The sequence below is a fragment of the Hirundo rustica genome, chromosome 12, assembly GCF_015227805.2.
Source record: "Hirundo rustica isolate bHirRus1 chromosome 12, bHirRus1.pri.v3, whole genome shotgun sequence".
Taxonomy (NCBI): domain Eukaryota; kingdom Metazoa; phylum Chordata; class Aves; order Passeriformes; family Hirundinidae; genus Hirundo; species Hirundo rustica.
Genome location: NC_053461.1, coordinates 9,553,227 through 9,571,623, shown reverse-complemented (window position 1 = coordinate 9,571,623; position 18,397 = coordinate 9,553,227). Strand labels below are relative to the sequence as shown.

Here is an 18,397-nt window from a genome sequence, read left to right as displayed (position 1 = left end):
AGGGTGTCACAGTTACTTTAGTGAAGTGCAAGCGAAATAGTCATAATTTCATGAGCAATAAAGAGAAATTTGCCTTAAAAGTGTTAGCATTTTTGTGAAACAGGCTCATCATAGAAAATATCAGAAGAAATGCACCCATAAAGGAAACAATTATTATTGTGGTAGGGGGCTGGTTTCATATAAATACAATTAAGTACATAAATTCTCCATTGTTAACCAGCACCATGCTATAAATTGTTCCAAATTAGAGGAGAACAGGGAAATTTATGGGATATGGTCCATTTTTATCACATCTGTGATATTTCATCAACACACTGTTCTTGCTAGGCTTCTGTGAGAGCTGTGGCATGAGATTTGGTATTTTTATTTCTAAGATAAATCCAAACCTTTAATAAGAACAGTCTGGGAGTTTAGACAATATATATCTCTGTAATCTTGTCTATTGAATTCTCTGACAAGACTAAACTCTAATAACTGGATTTTTTTTCGTAGTTTTGTTCACAAATGCTATGAAATATGCTTTTAAAATAATTCCCTCTAAACCAAACAAACTGCTATTAGCAGTTGGACATTTCTGCACACTTCCTCTATGGATTTTAGAAAAACTGTGTAATAAAATCATCCGACTAAAAATCTAGATAAGGAAATACATTTCATTTTCAGTTTTCTCAGAAGATGTTACCATCAATCAACGCATTATAATGGTGAATAAATAAATTAATGCCATTTTAAAAAGATCATTCTTAAAATGTTCTTAAAAGGAAAACCCCTTCATGTCTTTCTCAACTAAAAGTATTGGCTCAACATTAATCGATTTTATAAACCTAAATGTTGCTTAATCTTTTTTCCATCTTGGCTTAAACCTATGAAAATAAAAATAGTGTATTACGGCCGTCTCTGTTCCTCTTTAATTTTCAGAGTACATGATGTACATCAGAGCAGCCCCACTATCCTGGGCCAATTTAGTGGATCTACATGGCACAAACAAGAAGACAGCCATAAAATATACAGATAATACTTCAATTTGGTCAGCAATCCTTCTTTTGTGTACAGCTTCAGCTCTTGGCGATCTCACAGAAGGGCAGGAAGATCAGTTTGGGAAAATTTCTATCAGCTATGGAGACAATGGCCTTGGTTTTGGAGATTACTTGAATAGGGTCAGCAAGCAGTATCATCTGTTGTGGTTGGTTAGCCACGTGCTCCTGCGCTGGAACTGCTCCAGCTACCCAGGAACAGCTGCCACCCAGGGATATGCCTGGTTCTGTGCAAGGTCTTTGGGGGACAGAATTCCTGAAGTAGTCACCAACTGTGGCTGCACCACCCCAAAGAAGAGTCTGATGCTCCCTAGCATAGTGCCTGGCAGGCAGCAGGGCAGGCAGCACATGGACAGGAGATAAGAAGAACAGTACCAGTGCCTGTCAGCTGTGTCCTAATGTGCCCCTGTGCCTGACATTAAAGCAGGTCCTCATCCCAGCTAGGAGCCCAGTGCAAGGCTATTTATAGCCCTGGCACCTCACTGTTACCAGGAGCTCTGTGCTGCTGTGTGAGAGCTCTCCTTCCCTCTTCCATGCATTCTCACAGGCCCTTGCCGCTTCCAGCATCGGAAAGGTACATTTAAATCCCATCCCCACTTGGACCAGGAAAGGGAAGGGTGTTTGGTGTTGGGACAGATGGGCAAAGTGGAATCACCAGGGCCAAGTTTGCTTTGGGTTGCTGCGTGCATGAGAAACTTGTGGGCAGGCAGGGACATCTGAATGTCTTGGGGAACCCTTCAAGGTACTACAGAGGAGCATAAACACGGGGCCAGCTACAAGGCAGCAACAGGGGGAGGAGGCTGTAGGACCCACTGTTGTTGCCAAAACTGAGCCCTCTCTATTCCTTACAGTGCCTGCTGTCCAGTTCATAAAGGAATTGGAAGAGATTCATTACAAAGTTAGGACAGGAACCATTGATCATCATCAAACTTGGGGTCTAATTGCAGTTATATTGGTTTTGTCAGCAGTGTGGAAATAGGATCAGCCCATGGATGCAGAAATTTCAGTGCCTGAGGTCTGTGCACAGTGGGGAAATTTGAATACTCCACAAACTGGCAAACATCTGGCATTGCTTCCAAATAGGAAACTCAGAGAAACTCTTGCGTCTTCCATCAGGGTATCTATATGTGCCTAGGACTGATCCCTGCCAAAGGGATGAACATATTCAATATGAGGGTTCAGTGAGGATTACAGATTTAGGAGATATTGAATGTGTGTGTCAATGCAGGGGCCATATTGGAGGTGGTGGTGTGTTGCTGCCATGGGTTTCTCTGAATTTCCTCTCTGTGAATTTGGACATACCCATATGTTTGCTTGGTAGTGACTAAAATTAGAACTGGAGAAATTCAGTGGTAAGTTTGGATTCAAACAGTAACAAATGGAATCCTGACATTGAGTTATAAGGGTTTACAATTTGCACTTTAAACTTACTGCTGAATGATAGGGTTATTAAAGTTTTACATACTAGAATTTGCTAACCTGAGGGATGCATGCTTCAGAGTTATGTAAATATTAGCAATTAGAGTTCACAATCTTTTGTAAAAATGGAAAGAGAGCCTAGTTTGCACAGTTATTAAATTATGTTTCTTTTAATTGTGATACACCTGTTTACATTATATAATATAATTGTTCCAAGAAGTGAGCCTTTCCTATACTAGCCAGTATATTTAGAGAAATGCAAAAAGATAAACCCCTAAGGCCCTTGTCAGGCTGCTTGAAGAGCTACTGAAATGCATTTTAGAAATATATTTTCCTTCTGCTGGCATCTGTCATTGTAAAAACTTGTGCAACCTCCTTCTGTGAATGAGCACTTCGCCCTTTCAGTTAGTTTTTATATACAAGAAAAATGATCTGCATATGTGAACTGTAAAAGAAATGGGCTTGGGATGTATATCTTTAGCTTCTATTCTTCTCATACAATTAATGCACATAATTGGCTCAGACTGGGGTTTGTTCACAGACGTTTGTTAACAGAGCCACATCAATTTTCTACTTAAATTGTGGGACTCTTTTCACTGACTTCACTGAGGTTTGAACCAGATTAAGTCAGGTGAAGGCACATTCAGAAAGATGGCCTATAAGGTCTTTCATTTCTAGCTGCTTTGATTTTTTTCATGAATTTATAACAGTTTAAAGAAAAAAAAAAGTCTGGTATTTGCTGAGATAGGATCAATAATAATCCAATCCCACATCTAGGCCCCTGTCTTGGGAGTAAATGGAGCTCAAACTGTCAAATCTTCCCAGAATCATAAAGTACACAAAGGCTTTGAAAACTGATCAAAGCATCTTCAGGTCTCCAATGGTCAATCATACTCCCAAACACAGTTTTTGAAGCTTTGCAAGCTGCTTAAAAAAATCTCCCTGTTAGGTACCAGGTTTCTCCTAGCTCAGAGAGCCTTGTTGAGTCTCATTTTATTTTTATTTTAAATGAAGAGTAATGCAATAAGGAGGAAAATGAAGCTTCTGAAGAAAGGCTAGGCTGTGTCTGTTGGAGTCTGAATAGGTATGACTGCAGGCTGTGCTGGAGTGGGATGTTTGGAGCAGCAAGGATGCAGGGGATGCACACAGGGGAACACAACATTGCCGCAGCTGCCTCCATCTACAGAAGCAGCTTGTTGGTCAGCAGCCTGTCTCCTTGCACTGAGAGCCTCCTTTAGCACTACTTGCAGGTTGTAACAAGCTAAGAAAGCTCCCATGAGCCTGCCTAACGGCACATCCCAACAAGAACAGGCCTATGCTCGGATATAGTGAGACTTCAGAGTGCCTTGACTCAGGCTTCTCAGTAACAGAAACAAGATGCCACGGGGAGGGAGGGAGAAAAATAGTTAAAATCTCTCTCAGAATGGTTGTTAGACTTTATCTTATATGGGCCAATGATGTAATTTGATTTGTAGTGTTAGTAATTTCAAAACTTCAAAATTCCTCCTTGCCTGCTAGGAATAAATCAGTTCAGATCACCTGAACTGCACCTGCTACAGAGCTGATCCTGGGAGAACAAGAGGGTTGAGCAAGGAGGGTTCTTTCTATGACTTTAACAGAAGGTGATCTCATCATCTGGCAAATCTTTTAGAATTTCCTAAGCTATTTAAGGCTGAAGTTTTACCTTTAAAAGTGATGCAGACACTTCAGCTCCTACATTACACAGTGAGCTGAAGCAGGAGCTGGGCTTTTAACTTAATTAGATGCCTTTGAAAGCCTGAAAAATCCTAATTCTCTAAGTAACTGGCAACTGACTGAATATGGAAAAGTTCCAGAAAGGTACCCTGGCTGCTGGTAGCTACAGTGATACTTGAAGAACATCCAGACACTAAATGTCTAATTGTTACAGAGAACCATCTTTTATTCTCACTTACCTGTATGGCCATATGGACATAAATTTTCTTAAAAAGAATTGGTTGTTTTCTCACTTAATGTTCTGCCACAAGTCTATATATTTTATCTGGACAGAATGGATTAGATCAATTCAAGAAATCATATCTGAGTCAAAGCAAGGAAATAAGTGTTGTAATGCATTAATTGGGTTTATATTGTGTTTCATCGGATTTGTAATGTTTTTTCTCTGTGTCATGCGGTCTGTCCTTGCTCAGCAGTGCCCATCCCCCACAAGGGAATGTAACCCAACTCTGTTCCACTCCCACTTTATCCCTGATTGGGCAGTGGCTTGTCCCTGCCTCTGGGCCCTGCCCCTGGGGAAAAAGCCCCGGCAGGGGAGGGCGTCACTGTCTCTGGCACTGGTGAGCCATTGGGAAAGAGCTCCAGCCAAGGAAGGGCAGGACTCCACAATAAAGCAAATATTCCCCCGGTGAGAGAGAGCAGACTCTTTTCCTTTTGCCATCGATGGTCATCTGGTCTCATAAAGAAACTCCACAAATAAGTATTCCCTAAAACTAGGAGTGACCTTTTCAGCGCAGCTCTCAAGCCACAGACTAGAGATGCTTCCCAGTCTGACTACCAGAATCAGAACCTGCTTTTTCAACCAATTAGGCACCTAACTGATGTTGGTTTAGTCTGTGGATTTCATTACAATTTGTCACATATGAGCATATCAGTAGACAAAGTATCTAATTTATCCTCTATTATACCTGAAGAGAATGAAGAAAATTAGATTGGGCTGACACAATTTGTTCTTGATAAATAGGTGCCATAACTGCTTTTATCACCTTGCTACCCTCTAAATCCTTATAATTCAATCACATAATAATTTCTTCTGGCATCTTTCCAGGTGTCAGAATTAAGAGAATGATTCCTATTGTCCTACAGATATAGGAACATCTATAATTCATTGGAGGCTTCCTTTATTTATAATATTATACATTTTCCTTGTATCAAGAATAGCATTATTATTTGCTCTTTCTGAGCACTGTGGGATCTTTTGTACGGTTTAAAATCTTGATCTTAAATGCCAGCACAACCTTCATAATTGAACTCTGAGATTATAACATTATTATCATCTGAGTGCTGATTTCTGCCTCACTGTGGCTGTCAGCCAAATGTCATAATGCATACAATTAACAGATTTGCTTCTCAGCTTACTGATAACAAAGGAAGCACAAATAATTCATAGGCAGAAGAACTCGTTCTTTGATGTGATTGGACTCTGATCCTTTCAGCACCTGAACGGAGGCCGCCTGAAGGCAGGGCAGCCTCATTAAGGCAAAGGAAAAAAAAAAAAAAAAAAAAAAAAGCAGAGGGGGGAAGAGGATGCAGGCGGTGCCCCCCACGCTGGGTGGTGTGACCTCTGCTGGGCCAGGTCCCGCAGCTCCCACCATCCCACCACAACACAGAAATAGAAGACTCCTTGGGAAAAGACAAAAAAAGCAAAAAAGTCTATATCCCAGGCAAAAAAATACAGATAAAATAATGTCTCTAATTACAGGGTAGCTTTTTTTCCCCCCCAGAGGTTGGGAGAAATTCCTAACAAGCTACTTCCATCTGGTTTACAGTCTCTTTGTGCTGGGGCAGTTCAAAGAGCCTGCAGTGTAACTGAGAATTGAGGACAGCATTTATTTATAGTTTGATAGCCTCATAAAAGCTGGAGAGCTGAGCTCACAGCAGTGTGCTTATTTATGTTTTAAACTGCTCATGCAGCATGCTACTGCTTCCCAAAGTATATGCTGGAGCTCCTGCATAGCATTATATATGGCTCTTCATAAAGTTCATGGCACAAAGGCAGAAAGAAAAGGTGAAATTAGGCTAACTAAATGGTTGATATAAAAATTAAAGTAGCAGAGAGAGCTGGAGAATAATTAATAGCTCAGCTCTCAAATAAAGTAACATCCAATGGAGGTTTTCACAGTAGAAGAAAAAAGTATCCCAAAATTCTGAGTAAAGCATTAACTCTGATTTCAGCTTCTGGTGACATTATAAAGGATTTGAACCTTGCACTGGAAGCTTTATAATGACAACCCAGCCTCTGACACAATCTCAGAGCAGTGTCTTGTTGCAAATTATGTTTGTATCACACTTATCCTCTCTTTTACTCTCAATGTACCATCTTTTTCCCTCTGTATCCCAGAGGGAAAGCAAAGCAGCACTGTTTCATCATTACCCTTTAATAGTCTTTCCAGAGATATAAAGGAGAATATTAATATTCTTCCAATGACTTCACCTAAACACTGCTAAAAGCAAGAAGGGAAGTGACAAGTTTGCAGCTAAAGCACAGGGATGAATTTCTGAAGTTAATGAAAGGATTTCACCCCTGGGTTTTAATCCTGTTTTCCTTTTAACCTTTTAGCTTCAGTTTCCTCAGCTGTAGAATGGAGAAAGTAGACTCACATGCAAGTCAACAGCATGATTTTGTTGAGTACAGTTCAGTCAGGAGATGACTGTGCTGTCAAAACACAGAGATAAAGAAGGAGTGTTCTGACAAGGAAAAGTGAATTTTGTCTTCTTGCAGGTGTGAAGTAACCACACTCTTCCTACAGCTCTGCCTGGCAAAGCAGCATTGCTCTGCAGAGCTTAGCGAGGTGGGTGAAGTCAGGTTGGGGGGTTGCAGCGATCCTGCCTGGAAGGCTCAGACTCTTCTCACAGGATGAGGTGATTGTTGGGTATGGACGAAGTCCAGAAGGGGCCATCCCATCTCCTGCTCCTAGTGCCAGCTCCTGGAGAGGGTGTCCAGCAGAACCAGCAGCTTTGAGGTGGCAGAGGAGACCTATCCTGGGTGCCTGGGCAGTGGATGTGGGATGGGATTATTGTCTATCAGATTTTTAATACCTCAAGTAGCACATAAATGGCACGAGCTATGTTTTGCCTCAACCTTGCCATTGCTGAGGCCTTACTGATGAAAACGCAGAGGAGATGGCTGCCAGGGTGTTGTGCCAGATGTTCTGATCACTGGTATGAACACTTTAAAATTCACAAATCTAATGAACAGTGTAATCACTGACAAAGTGTTGCTCTTACAGTGAAAGAAACCTTAAAGGTGGTAAGCAAAGGAAATTAAATCATAACTCAGTTCTACAGACAGCTTCTTCCTGATCTGTACAAAAGTCTGGGTGATTAATTATCTCACGTGTTCTTTACATTAAAAATACACATTTTGACCATTATAGAAAAGCTGGGGGAAGCATGAAGTTCTAACATCATAAAAGAGAAAGGAGAGAAGTTGATCATTTTGGAGGAAAAGTCATGATTAGTCAGATTGTAAACAGGATTGGGGCTTGTTGGTGCTTACTAACATTTTCATAGAGCTTGAGATGAACAACCTTGTTCAAGACACTACAGCTCATCTTCTTTAAGATATCTGTGCTTATAGGGAGGTTCCTTTATCAAAATGCAGTGAAGATCAAATATTACAAAGTGATGAAATTGCACAAGGGGAAAACAATAAACTGTCCAATTATCATGTAGGATAAAACCAAGAACATTTCCTATCTCATAGAAGGCTTCTACTGACTGTAACGGCAGTGATACAGTATTAAAGACCCATGTTTTCTCAAATGCAGTATTTAATTTCAAAGGAGACAAAAAAAAAAAATCAAGATTTTTAAATACCATCTCCATTTTTTTTGTACTAAACTTACTGTTTTGATTGTATTTTAAAAGTATCATAAGAAAAGCTTGGCCCACATCCAGATGTTAATATTTAGTCTTCCAAATCCTTTTTTAAAATCTGGTAATAACCCAGTTTCATTTCTCAGATTTGGTGCTTCTGGTTCCATATTAAGAATATGGAAAGAATTGATCAAATTAAGGAAATGCCAATCTTCAAGCATGCTTAGCTTTTAAATTAGCACTCAAAGTGAGGAATCTTGCTACTAACTTGTAGAATGATGATTAGTTCCAAAAACAATTGAACAGCTAAAAGAGTAGGCTTGAGTTTGGTGATATAGCTGTAGATTTTCTTTCCACCTGGGAAATAATTGTAATATTTTTAAAGATTTATCTATCTAAATCTGTAGAAAAATCTGTTTGCAAAAATACCTTTAGATGAAATTTCAAAGAATTTCATATACTCATTTTTTATGTTTAATGTAACTAAGACTTCTCTTAGTGCTGCCAAGATTTGAGAAAACCAATTCAATCTACGATACAAGCCCTTGATCCTGCAAATATTTATGCTGCTGAGGAACGTTACTCATTGCAACAGTCTCATTAAGAACTTTGTAGCATGTTTACAATGTGTTTCAAACATGGTTATACCACAGGTTTAGAACTTGTGTACTGGTGATTCCGTAGTACATTTCTAAAACAGAACTGTCTCATTACCATAGTACAGCCAAAACCAGTGATAAGGACTGGTATCCCTCAAGTGATGGTAAATGTTATTCTTTCACTGAAATTCAACACCTATACCTCACATTCTGCAGAAAGACAGAGATTCACTAAAGGACCTGACTTAAAAAAAAAAAAAAAAAAAAAAAAAAACCAACACCAAACCAAAAAAGACCCACCCCAAACAAAAAAAACCCAAGCAGAAATTATAATGATACCACAAATTTCCTTTTTCCCCATCATAAATAAAACTGGAAGATGTATGTTAATAATTACAATTTAATTTAAAGTGTCCCTTGAATTTACCGTGAGCGGAACCAAAACTGTGACTCCGCAGCACATAAACACCCTGCTGAGAAGAAGGACAGCTTGAAGGCTGGCTTCTATTTACTGATCTTTACTTATTCCGAAGAAAACCCATAGCGACTCTGTAGAAACCAGTGACCTGTGCGTTGGTGTGTGAGAGGGAAGAATCTGGCCAGTTGGACCAAGTTGCTTCCTTCCACTTCACTGCCAGTCCCCATTTGGGGGATTTTGGGGATAAAAACTGCCTTAACCCACAACACTGTGTTGACCCTCTCAATTCAATTTTTACAGGCTCTGTTTCAGGATCAGGGAAAAGAGGGAGAAGGCAGTTGAAAAAGGCTGCTTTGAAGGGAAATCTGTAATTGTCTTTAAATAATCACAAAACCTGGGGGTAGGTATTGAATACTGAAGGTCATTTGAATTGTTGGTTTTTCTTATATTTCATCTTGGAGGCCTTGAATCTGAGACTTCACCATAATTTTGCACAATTTTTATACATTACTGATTCATATCACATCATACAGATTATTAACTTTAGATAATTACAGCAATATTCATTTGTTTGTTCTTATTGGACAATATTATGCTTCTATCTCTAGAAACTTTCCCAGTGAAGACCTTGAGTTCTGAGGATATTGAAAGAGAGGAAGTTTGGAGATCAACCATGAATTGCAAGGTTGAGGAGAAGAGAAAGCAGCGCCATAGCTTGACTTTATTGGAGCAAGTAAAGAGAATGAAAGAATCAACACAGATAACCGATGTGGTGCTGATTGCAGAAGGTGAGAAATTCCCCTGCCATAAGGTGGTGCTGGCGGCCTTCAGTGCCTACTTCAAAGCCATGTTCACGTGTGGCTTGGCAGAGTGCACGCAGAGGGAAGTGGTGCTGCACAACATCTCTGCCAAGGGCATGGCGGTGATCCTGCACTACATGTACAGCGCGGACCTGTGCCTCACCAGCCTCAACGTGCAGACAGTTGCCCTGGCTGCCTACTTCATGCAGATGGACGAGGTTTGCAATATGTGTCAGAAATACGTGATGGAACACATGGATGCTTCCAACTGTGTGGGCATCTACTACTTTGCAAATCACATTGGGGCAGAAGATTTATGTGACCAAGCGAGGAAATACATGTATCAGCATTTTGCTGAGGTGAGCTTGCAGGAAGAAATACTAGAGATTGAATTCCAGCAGCTGATGACTATCATCAAATCAGATGATCTGAATATTTCCAGGGAGGAGAGCATTCTGGACCTTGTCATTAGATGGGTCAAGCACAGCAGAGAGTCACGTTCAGAACACCTTGTTGAGCTCCTCAAGCAAGTGAGACTGGTACTTGTCAGCCCCTCTTTTCTTGTGGAAGCCCGGAAAAGGAACACAATAATTCTGTGCAATTCAGAATGCAATGATATGTTTGAGGAAGCACTGAAAACCATCCAACTGTCCAGCCACCCTTCCCTCAGCCTGCGATACGGCATGGAGACGACGGATCTCCTGCTTTGCATCGGCAACAGCTCCCTTGGCATCAGGTCCAGGCATGGCAGCTATGCAGATGCCAGCTTTTGTTATGCTCCTGCAACACAAAAGACTTACTTCATTTCCTCCCCAAAGTATGGAGAGGGCTTAGGATATGTTTGCACTGGTGTTGTCACTGAGAAAAATGATATCATTGTGGCAGGTGAACCAAGCGCCATCAAAATGTCTAGACAGAGGACTAGGAGCATTGAAATTTATAGGTGTGTACCCTCTGTCATAAATCCCCTAATTATTTAAAATTTTTAAATCTAAATATGTCCTTGAGGACAAAAAGGAAAAAAAGACAAATACACAAAGCAGTTTTCACTTGTGTGGGGGTTTTTTTGTGGGTTTTTTTGTGTTGTTTTGTTTTGGTTTTTTTTGTTTTGTGGGTTGTTTTTATTTTTTTTTTTTCCTTAGAAATTTTGGCTACTTTAATCAATTTGTCACAACTTATTTTCATAGTTCTGAGTTATGTATATAAAACCAAATCTTGATGCCTCTTCTGAAAGAATGAGGAGTTACTCTTGTGGTATGTCTGAGTAAATGAGCTCAATTAGATCAATGCATGTAGATTTTATATTCTCCTTACCCAAATCTCAGTATTTTCCTTGGATACTTCTTTTCTAGGTCATTAGCAGGGGGAAATGAGCCAAGTGAATGGTCCAATGAGCCTAGTAACACAGAGAAAACATGCTTCTCTGTTAATGTTGATGACAGTGCGTCACAGATTAAAGATAATGATTGATAGCTCAAAAACATCATTCTGTTTTTACTCATATCTTTTTCAGATGCACACATTTTAAAGAAAATTAGACATTTCCTGGATTACAGATAAAATTTTAAAATTGTGACAGCATTTTCAAATGCTAATGCCTAAATTTGAGGAAATAATTTTATAGTGAGTCAGGTGAAGTGGCTTTCTTTTCTGCAGTGCTGAGTTCTCACTGCTCCTGCTAATTTCAGCAGAAACTGTGATTGAGCAGCACGTGCAGAAATAAGTGACTTCTTACCTCAATTAGGGTCAAATACCTTTGAAAGGACACCTAGGATTCCTCACACTAAAAATGCTCGATCTTGCAAACATTGGGCTTGATTTTATAACTTCTCTGTGAAGGAGAGAGCTCCTCTTGCCATTGTACTGAGTAAACACTGGCAATTAAAGGGGGTAACATTTCCAAACAGGCTGATGTGGACCTGGGTGAACCAGGAAATTTTACAACTCTGGATTTTCCTACAGATACCACCAGCAAGGAAACCGCTTCTGGCACAGTCTGTGCAGCACTCAGCTCCGTGAACTCTATGCACTGGGCACTGCTCACAACGACCTCTATGTAATAGGAGGGCAAATGAAAGTGAAAAATCAGTATCTGGTCACAAACTGTGTGGAGAAGTATTCCATGAAGCAAGGCACCTGGAGAAGCACGGCGCCTCTGCCAGTACCATTGGCCTGCCACATGGTGGTGACAGTGAAGGACAAGCTGTACGTGCTGGGCGGATGGACACCACAGGTTGAGAATCGTGCTCATTTACTTCGTTTGCTTTGTGCGCTAACAAGAACTGTTATGTAATTTTACAGTGCTTCTTGCATGGGAAAATACATGAGTGATAACAGAAGAATAAGTTCCTTACATTCCTCTGATTAAACATATTCTGTAGGAAAACCAAACACAGTGAAGAAGAATAATATCCATCTATGCCATTCTCACTGTGAATAACAACTTCAGGAAGGGCAGTATTTATTCACAGAGATGTGGACAGTGGGCAAGAATTTAAAATACATCTCCTTTGCCATTAAAGGCTCCATCCTTTCTATTCCTTATTTACCACCTTTTAAATTTTTCTAGATATAATAAATAATGGCATTTAATCATACAGGGGCCCTCAACCGTGCCCTGTCTTCAAAAAGCATGTACACAGGCACACTTCAGGGACAGATTTATATATGACATTTAAAGTTCACTTTGATTTCTCAGGAAGCCTTCTTGGTTAACTTGGTTAAAGTTAATTTATTTGATTTTCATTGCATTACATTTTAAATGAAAAGTCAAAGCATTCTCTGGCAAACAGAGTCCTTTAACCAATCTATTTATTTACTTCTGTTGCATTATTTGGCCATGTAAATTTTTTAGAGGAATTTTCACCAGGGCCACAGATACATATTCAGTAGTACAGAGATTGTACAGCGCTATGCTACAGGGAAGATGGATGTCAAGGGCAGTGCTCAGCTCACTCTCTCCATTTGCTCCCAGTGCAAAATATCTTTTTTTAAGAGTATAGCCCATTTTTACTTATTGCTTGGTGAATTTTAATTTTGAGTGCTCAGGGAAAAGCCCCACATTCACTTGACAATGAAGTGGAGCATCTGTAATTCTCATTGCAGTATGTTCAGACTGTCATCACAACTCAACGGCTTCTGTCCTCTTGAAATAAATTACTGTTTAAAGTATTTAAAAGTGAGATGCATTCAGCTAACAAGACCCCCGCCTCTTTGAATACTTTGAGTGTGGGAGTCCCCAAGGAGGCCACAGAAAGAATAGAGAGTATTTCTGATACAGAAACAACTCTGCAAGGGTATCTCATATGTAAAGAACTAAAAAACACTTGACGTAGAAACAATCTGTCTGTAAAAAAAACTTGAACTGAAAGACATGTCATATAACAAAGATAGATGTTGAAGTCAGACAACCAGCTTCATTAAGCTTTTTTCCAGAACAGATTGTGAGAGGGAAAAGTGGCTTAGAAGTACAAGTCAGGAATACTGAGCCAAGAATAATTTTGTAAAAATCCACTTAAAGTGGATACATGCCTATCAGTACTATCAGTAACAATGCAGGGATGTCTGAGTTTATATAAAAATATATTTGGGATGAGCAGATTAACAGCAATTGATCAAAACCTATAGCCTTGTAAGATTATGGTGTACCTGCACAGACCAGAATAAATTATCTAAAATTCTCAAAAAAGTGCTTTAAGACCAGCACTAGAGAGTGCTGAATTCTTCTGGTACCATCTATCTTCCCCCTGTCAGATGAAGTGATTGTATATGTGGGGTTACCACAGCTGCATTGGGAAAGCAAATGAGCTGGCCAAGCCAGGGGCCGTCCCTGTGCTGGAGCGGCACTGAATGTTCTGTCAATCCTGAAAAAAACCCTAACAACAGCACTGACAGAGTGCCCTAAACGCATGTGTCCATTACAGGACAGAGATAAATACATGTTCCCTTCCCACTCAGGCTTTGTAATTGAAATAAGACAAGACAAAGTCAAGCCAGGATATAAAATGACAGCTTAGGAGGGCAAGGACTTGCTTACAGCAGCACTGCTCTGCTCAGCATTGGTCTGGCCCAATGCCAGCACAGTTAAAACCCAAAGAGACCCCAGCCTTGGTAACTGGGGGCTGTTAAAATGGAGGAAAGTGTTTGGTGAGGCTGAGAGGAAGATTTCAGACCCCTGAGACACAGAGAACTGCTGGAAGTTACATTTTCTGTACACAGAGAGAACAGGGTGCACTCCAAGGAGAATGTTACCACAAAAATGAGGTTGGATGTGAATTTACAGCATGTCAACTGGTGTCTTCTCCTAAGTACGTGTTTAGTCTGTGCTGAAAATACCAGCTTTCAAATACCCCTCTTTCAGTGAATAAATTAGTGTTTAACACTTAGCACGGAGAAAGAACATGCCCCGGGCGCTTACAGGGAATAACCAAGGGGCTTTATATTTACTCTCTAGCTTGCCTCCTACTATCTTGTCCATGACATTAGTGTTGGAAAGGTCTTTTGTGAAAGAAAAACAACAAGAAAACAAGGACACATGTAACACTATCACAAGCAAGCAAAGTAATTCTCTCCTTTTCACTCTCTCAATGTGAAAGCTTCCATCCCAAAATATTCAGAATCCTCCCTCGACATCCCACTGCTAACATTCAAGGGTGTTGTACCCAGAAAACAACATCTGAATTCCCTGCATTGTATAAGATGGGCAGAGAAGCAGGAAGAAAATTAGAGAGAACAAGAGGAGTAGGAGTGAGTACAAAAAGTGTTAAGGCAACAAAAATATAGTGAGGGGGTTAGGAGCTTATTATGAAAACAATTGAAGTTACAGCTGTTAAACAACATCACTGTGGTTAGGCTGACTAAATAAACATGCAAATATTTATTAGGATAAGATATATAGATATCGATGTAGATATAGGACTGAGAAAGGCGAGTTAGGTACCTGACTAAGACATGGTACAGTCTGAGCAAGAGTGGAAAGAGATTTAGCAGGGAAAAAAAAGACAGACTGGTTTTCCATCGTTGTTATTAGAATGGTACAGCAGCCTTGTGGAAGGGGGTATGCTCTTCCAGAGCTGGGAACCTTAACCCTAACCCTAACCCTAATCCTAATGTATTGTTAGTACCCAAATCGTTGGCTCTATTGCTGCAGGACATAGATACCCACTTATTCCTTTGTCTTCTACAGGAGATTTCCAGCCACCACCCATGGGTGCTGTTAAACCCTGGGGAGTACAATCCCCTGCAGCTGTAATTGATGTGTTTATGCTATTTATCTGCTGAGCTGTCTGCTGTGATTAATTGCCTGCAGGCATATGTGGAGGGCTCCAAATGTTGTATTATTATATGGCTGTCATATTTCATACAGATGGATCTGCCTGACGAGGAGCCGGATCGATTAAGTAACAGAACATTTCAGTACGACCCGGGCCAAGACAAATGGATGGAAAGAGCTCCAATGAAGTTCTCCAAGTATCGCTTCAGCACAGCTGTAGTCAATGGGGAGATTTATGTCTTGGGTAAGAGGAAACAGATTTTTAACTGATAGCACCATGACGTTTTCTTCTTTCCAGCAATTTTTCTTTGTGAAGTGAAATATCTCACCCTTTGTTACGTACTGTTGGACAAAGTACCTCATACTAAATGGAGATTATTTTTCTAAAGTTATTTGTTCCTCACGTTACTTCTTCCTTCTATGATTTATGTAGATTAAATTATGTGAACGTGGAGTGTTCTGGATTCGTGCAACAAAGATAATTTACTTTTTTTGATACTTTTCTTTGGGGTATCAGTGCCATAAATAATAATGAATTTTAAAAAGTGAGTAGAGAAGCCTTGAAGCACCATTTCACAGGTGAGCAGTGAAATGCTAAGGAATATATGCAGCAACATGAAGGAAAGGCATAAGGATAAAGAAAATTTTGATTTCCCAAAGCCAACATCATGAGTGTCTCCTGATAAAACTCAGTGAATTCTTCTCTTCCACCTACCTCAACACAGCACATAAAAAAAAAAAAAAAAATCTAAATATTTCCTTTTGTCAATTTTTGATTGAATCCTTTCAGGTTTTTTGTTTCAAAACAGTACTTTGACCAAAAGTTTTACAATTTGTGGAAATGAGTTCAATAATCTCCTACCTACCTCAAAATCTTTTGCCTCAAATATCTTGTTGTAGATAGATATATGACTGGAAAGTTCTTGGAGAAGCAGGGAAAAAAGTTCATCCAGTCAATCTACAGGTGGGCTGTGAGTGATTCATGCCCTTCTCTGTTCCCATGGCCTCATGGGCAGCTTTAGGCATGAAGAAAGCAGCAATTCTATAAGGACCTCATGACATATCAATCCCCTCTGCTTCAAATTACCCCTGCTTACAAGCTTACCAAAGTGAACAAAAAAATACAGTCTTATCAGCTTAATACAACTCTTGTATCAGGGTGTTCTGGCTTTGTCTGGGTTGTTACATACCAGGGATAAAACAGAGTTTGTTCCTGGCTCATAATACAAAAAGTGCTTGCAAGGGGTTATACAGGAAAGGTGTCTTTGAAGCAGAAGAGGAAAGTGGCTTTAATGCTGCATTTGTCTTCTTTTAGAGAAACTTCTTTCTCTTAAACGGTTTGAGAGAGGCCCATAGACACAACCAGGAGGAAGGATGAAAGAAGCCCATAAGGAAAAGTGAGTTTTGTAAACAGAAAGATGTGTCATTATTGTCAAAGGTTGGTGACAGAGAATGTCAGTGTGCTGTTAAATAATGAGTTTTGGCTGCCCAGGTTCAAAGGTGCTTTGAAAATGTGGAAACTTTATGCTTTGTAAAAGGTTAAATACATATAATTATTTATACTGACACTGATGCTCTAATGGGGCAGCAGAAACAGCTGGAATAGCTGGGAAGAGAACAGCAGCATTCATGTGTTTCATTAAGAAGCGCTCCAAGATCAAGACCTCGTAGGCTGTGATGACACAGGGAATCAGGGACCAAAAAAGGCAGCCGCACTGGGATGCATGTGATAAAACAAACTGACAGTCTTCTTCACAGCAAGCCTGACACTGGCACAAGGAAAAGGAGTGGCAAATGAGAAAAACAGCATTCATTTTCTTCCCTCAAAATCTCACAAAGCAAGAAGTGAGTGATTACAGTAATGAAATGTACAAATTGAACACAAAACACAGCCTTAAATGTGAAAAATGCCTGTTTAAATGGCATTGAGGAAAGTTCCTGGTCTCATTGACCTTCAGAAGCATTTTGCTAATTAAAAAATAAAAAGCCTTGGTTTTGTATGTGTAGCAGCCAGTGCTGCAGTATTCAGGGAGATGAACACTAACTTTAATTCTTACCTGCTGGCTGCTACCAATAATTCTGTGAGTGTAGGAGAGAAAATCTTCGCTACACTCTGATCTGCACATGGATGGTAACAGGGCTTTGCTCTGTCTCCATCATTTTTCTGGTTCACACTCTTTCCCATGGCAGTCTTTATTTGAGCCTGTTTGTAAGGGAACCAATGCACTTCACGCTTAGTTTAACAGTTTGCTGCATTGGACCCTTCACTCTTGCCTCTAAACCTAACTAAACATTCATAAAGGCAGTGCTTGTTCTCCATTTTAACAGTGTAAATCTGGGGTAATTTCACTGTAATGAACAAAATTGCTCGTGATTAATACCAAGGTTAACTAAGCTCACATGCTGCTCCAAGCTCCAGATTTTTGAGAAAGATTGGGCTTATTTTACCATTACATTTCTGAGCCTGCCTCCCTTCTGATGATCTGCCCACTCAAGGTGTAACCGCAGCAAGTGCGGACACAGATGAGTTACAATCAGGTATCAGAAATATCAGTTGCAGAGAAGACATTTTGACCTAGGTCTGGGCTGCTTGCATAAACTTCTCACTGCCAGTTTTCACAAACCTTGTAAGAACTTTAACAGGTATAAATCTGCAAAATTTAGTCGAAACTGCCCAATAGGCACAAAAGCTATGTAAGGTAGAAAAAATAATGTAAATGTAGATAGAGAGCACACATATAGTTAGAGGAATTCCATAAGTCTTGTTTTCTTGGGAAATCAAATAATATTACAACTAATTTTTTAATTGAAAGACAAGTCTGAGCCAAAAAAAGATTGGTCAACAAATTCTGCCTTTGAATATGCCAGTTTAAATCCACCTGCAGGAGTATGTGGAAACAGAGATTTACCTGTTAAAGCAGGAAGACAATGGGGTTGTTAAATGTTAACGATCACAGTCTGAAAACTCTGTGCAGAGATTAAAGCATTTTCCAAGACCTCTCAAAGTGATGAAGCAATTTCCAAATGAACTCTGGCTGGAAACAGTGATACAGACATTATATTGGCATCTTACCCTGCAGACATCACACGTGGCCTCATCTCCAGCTGTAAATTCACACTCGCCAACTGTAATGAAACCTCACACAGAAAAGCTATATTCCACAGTTTATCTGTGGTGACAGGTTCTTGTCACCTTGTGAGTTCTCAGGCTGCTGGGCTGTGAGGTGGGTACAGTTCCCCTTTGGGCACACTTGCAATGGTAACCCTGGCCAGGGGAACGA

General features: G+C 40.0%; 1 protein-coding gene across 1 annotated transcript in view; it reads left to right on the top strand.

Moving 5' to 3' along the window:
- The first annotated feature begins 1,508 nt into the window (after nucleotides 1-1,508).
- Nucleotides 1,509-18,397, top strand: part of KBTBD12 (kelch repeat and BTB domain containing 12) — a 41,216-nt gene continuing 24,327 nt past the window's right edge. The window contains exons 1-4 of the mRNA XM_040076704.1: nucleotides 1,509-1,608; nucleotides 9,653-10,787; nucleotides 11,807-12,077; nucleotides 15,210-15,360. Of these exons, the coding sequence (XP_039932638.1) occupies nucleotides 9,718-10,787; nucleotides 11,807-12,077; nucleotides 15,210-15,360 (1,492 nt within the window). The 5' untranslated portion in view covers nucleotides 1,509-1,608; nucleotides 9,653-9,717. The remainder of the gene's footprint in view (nucleotides 1,609-9,652; nucleotides 10,788-11,806; nucleotides 12,078-15,209; nucleotides 15,361-18,397) is intronic.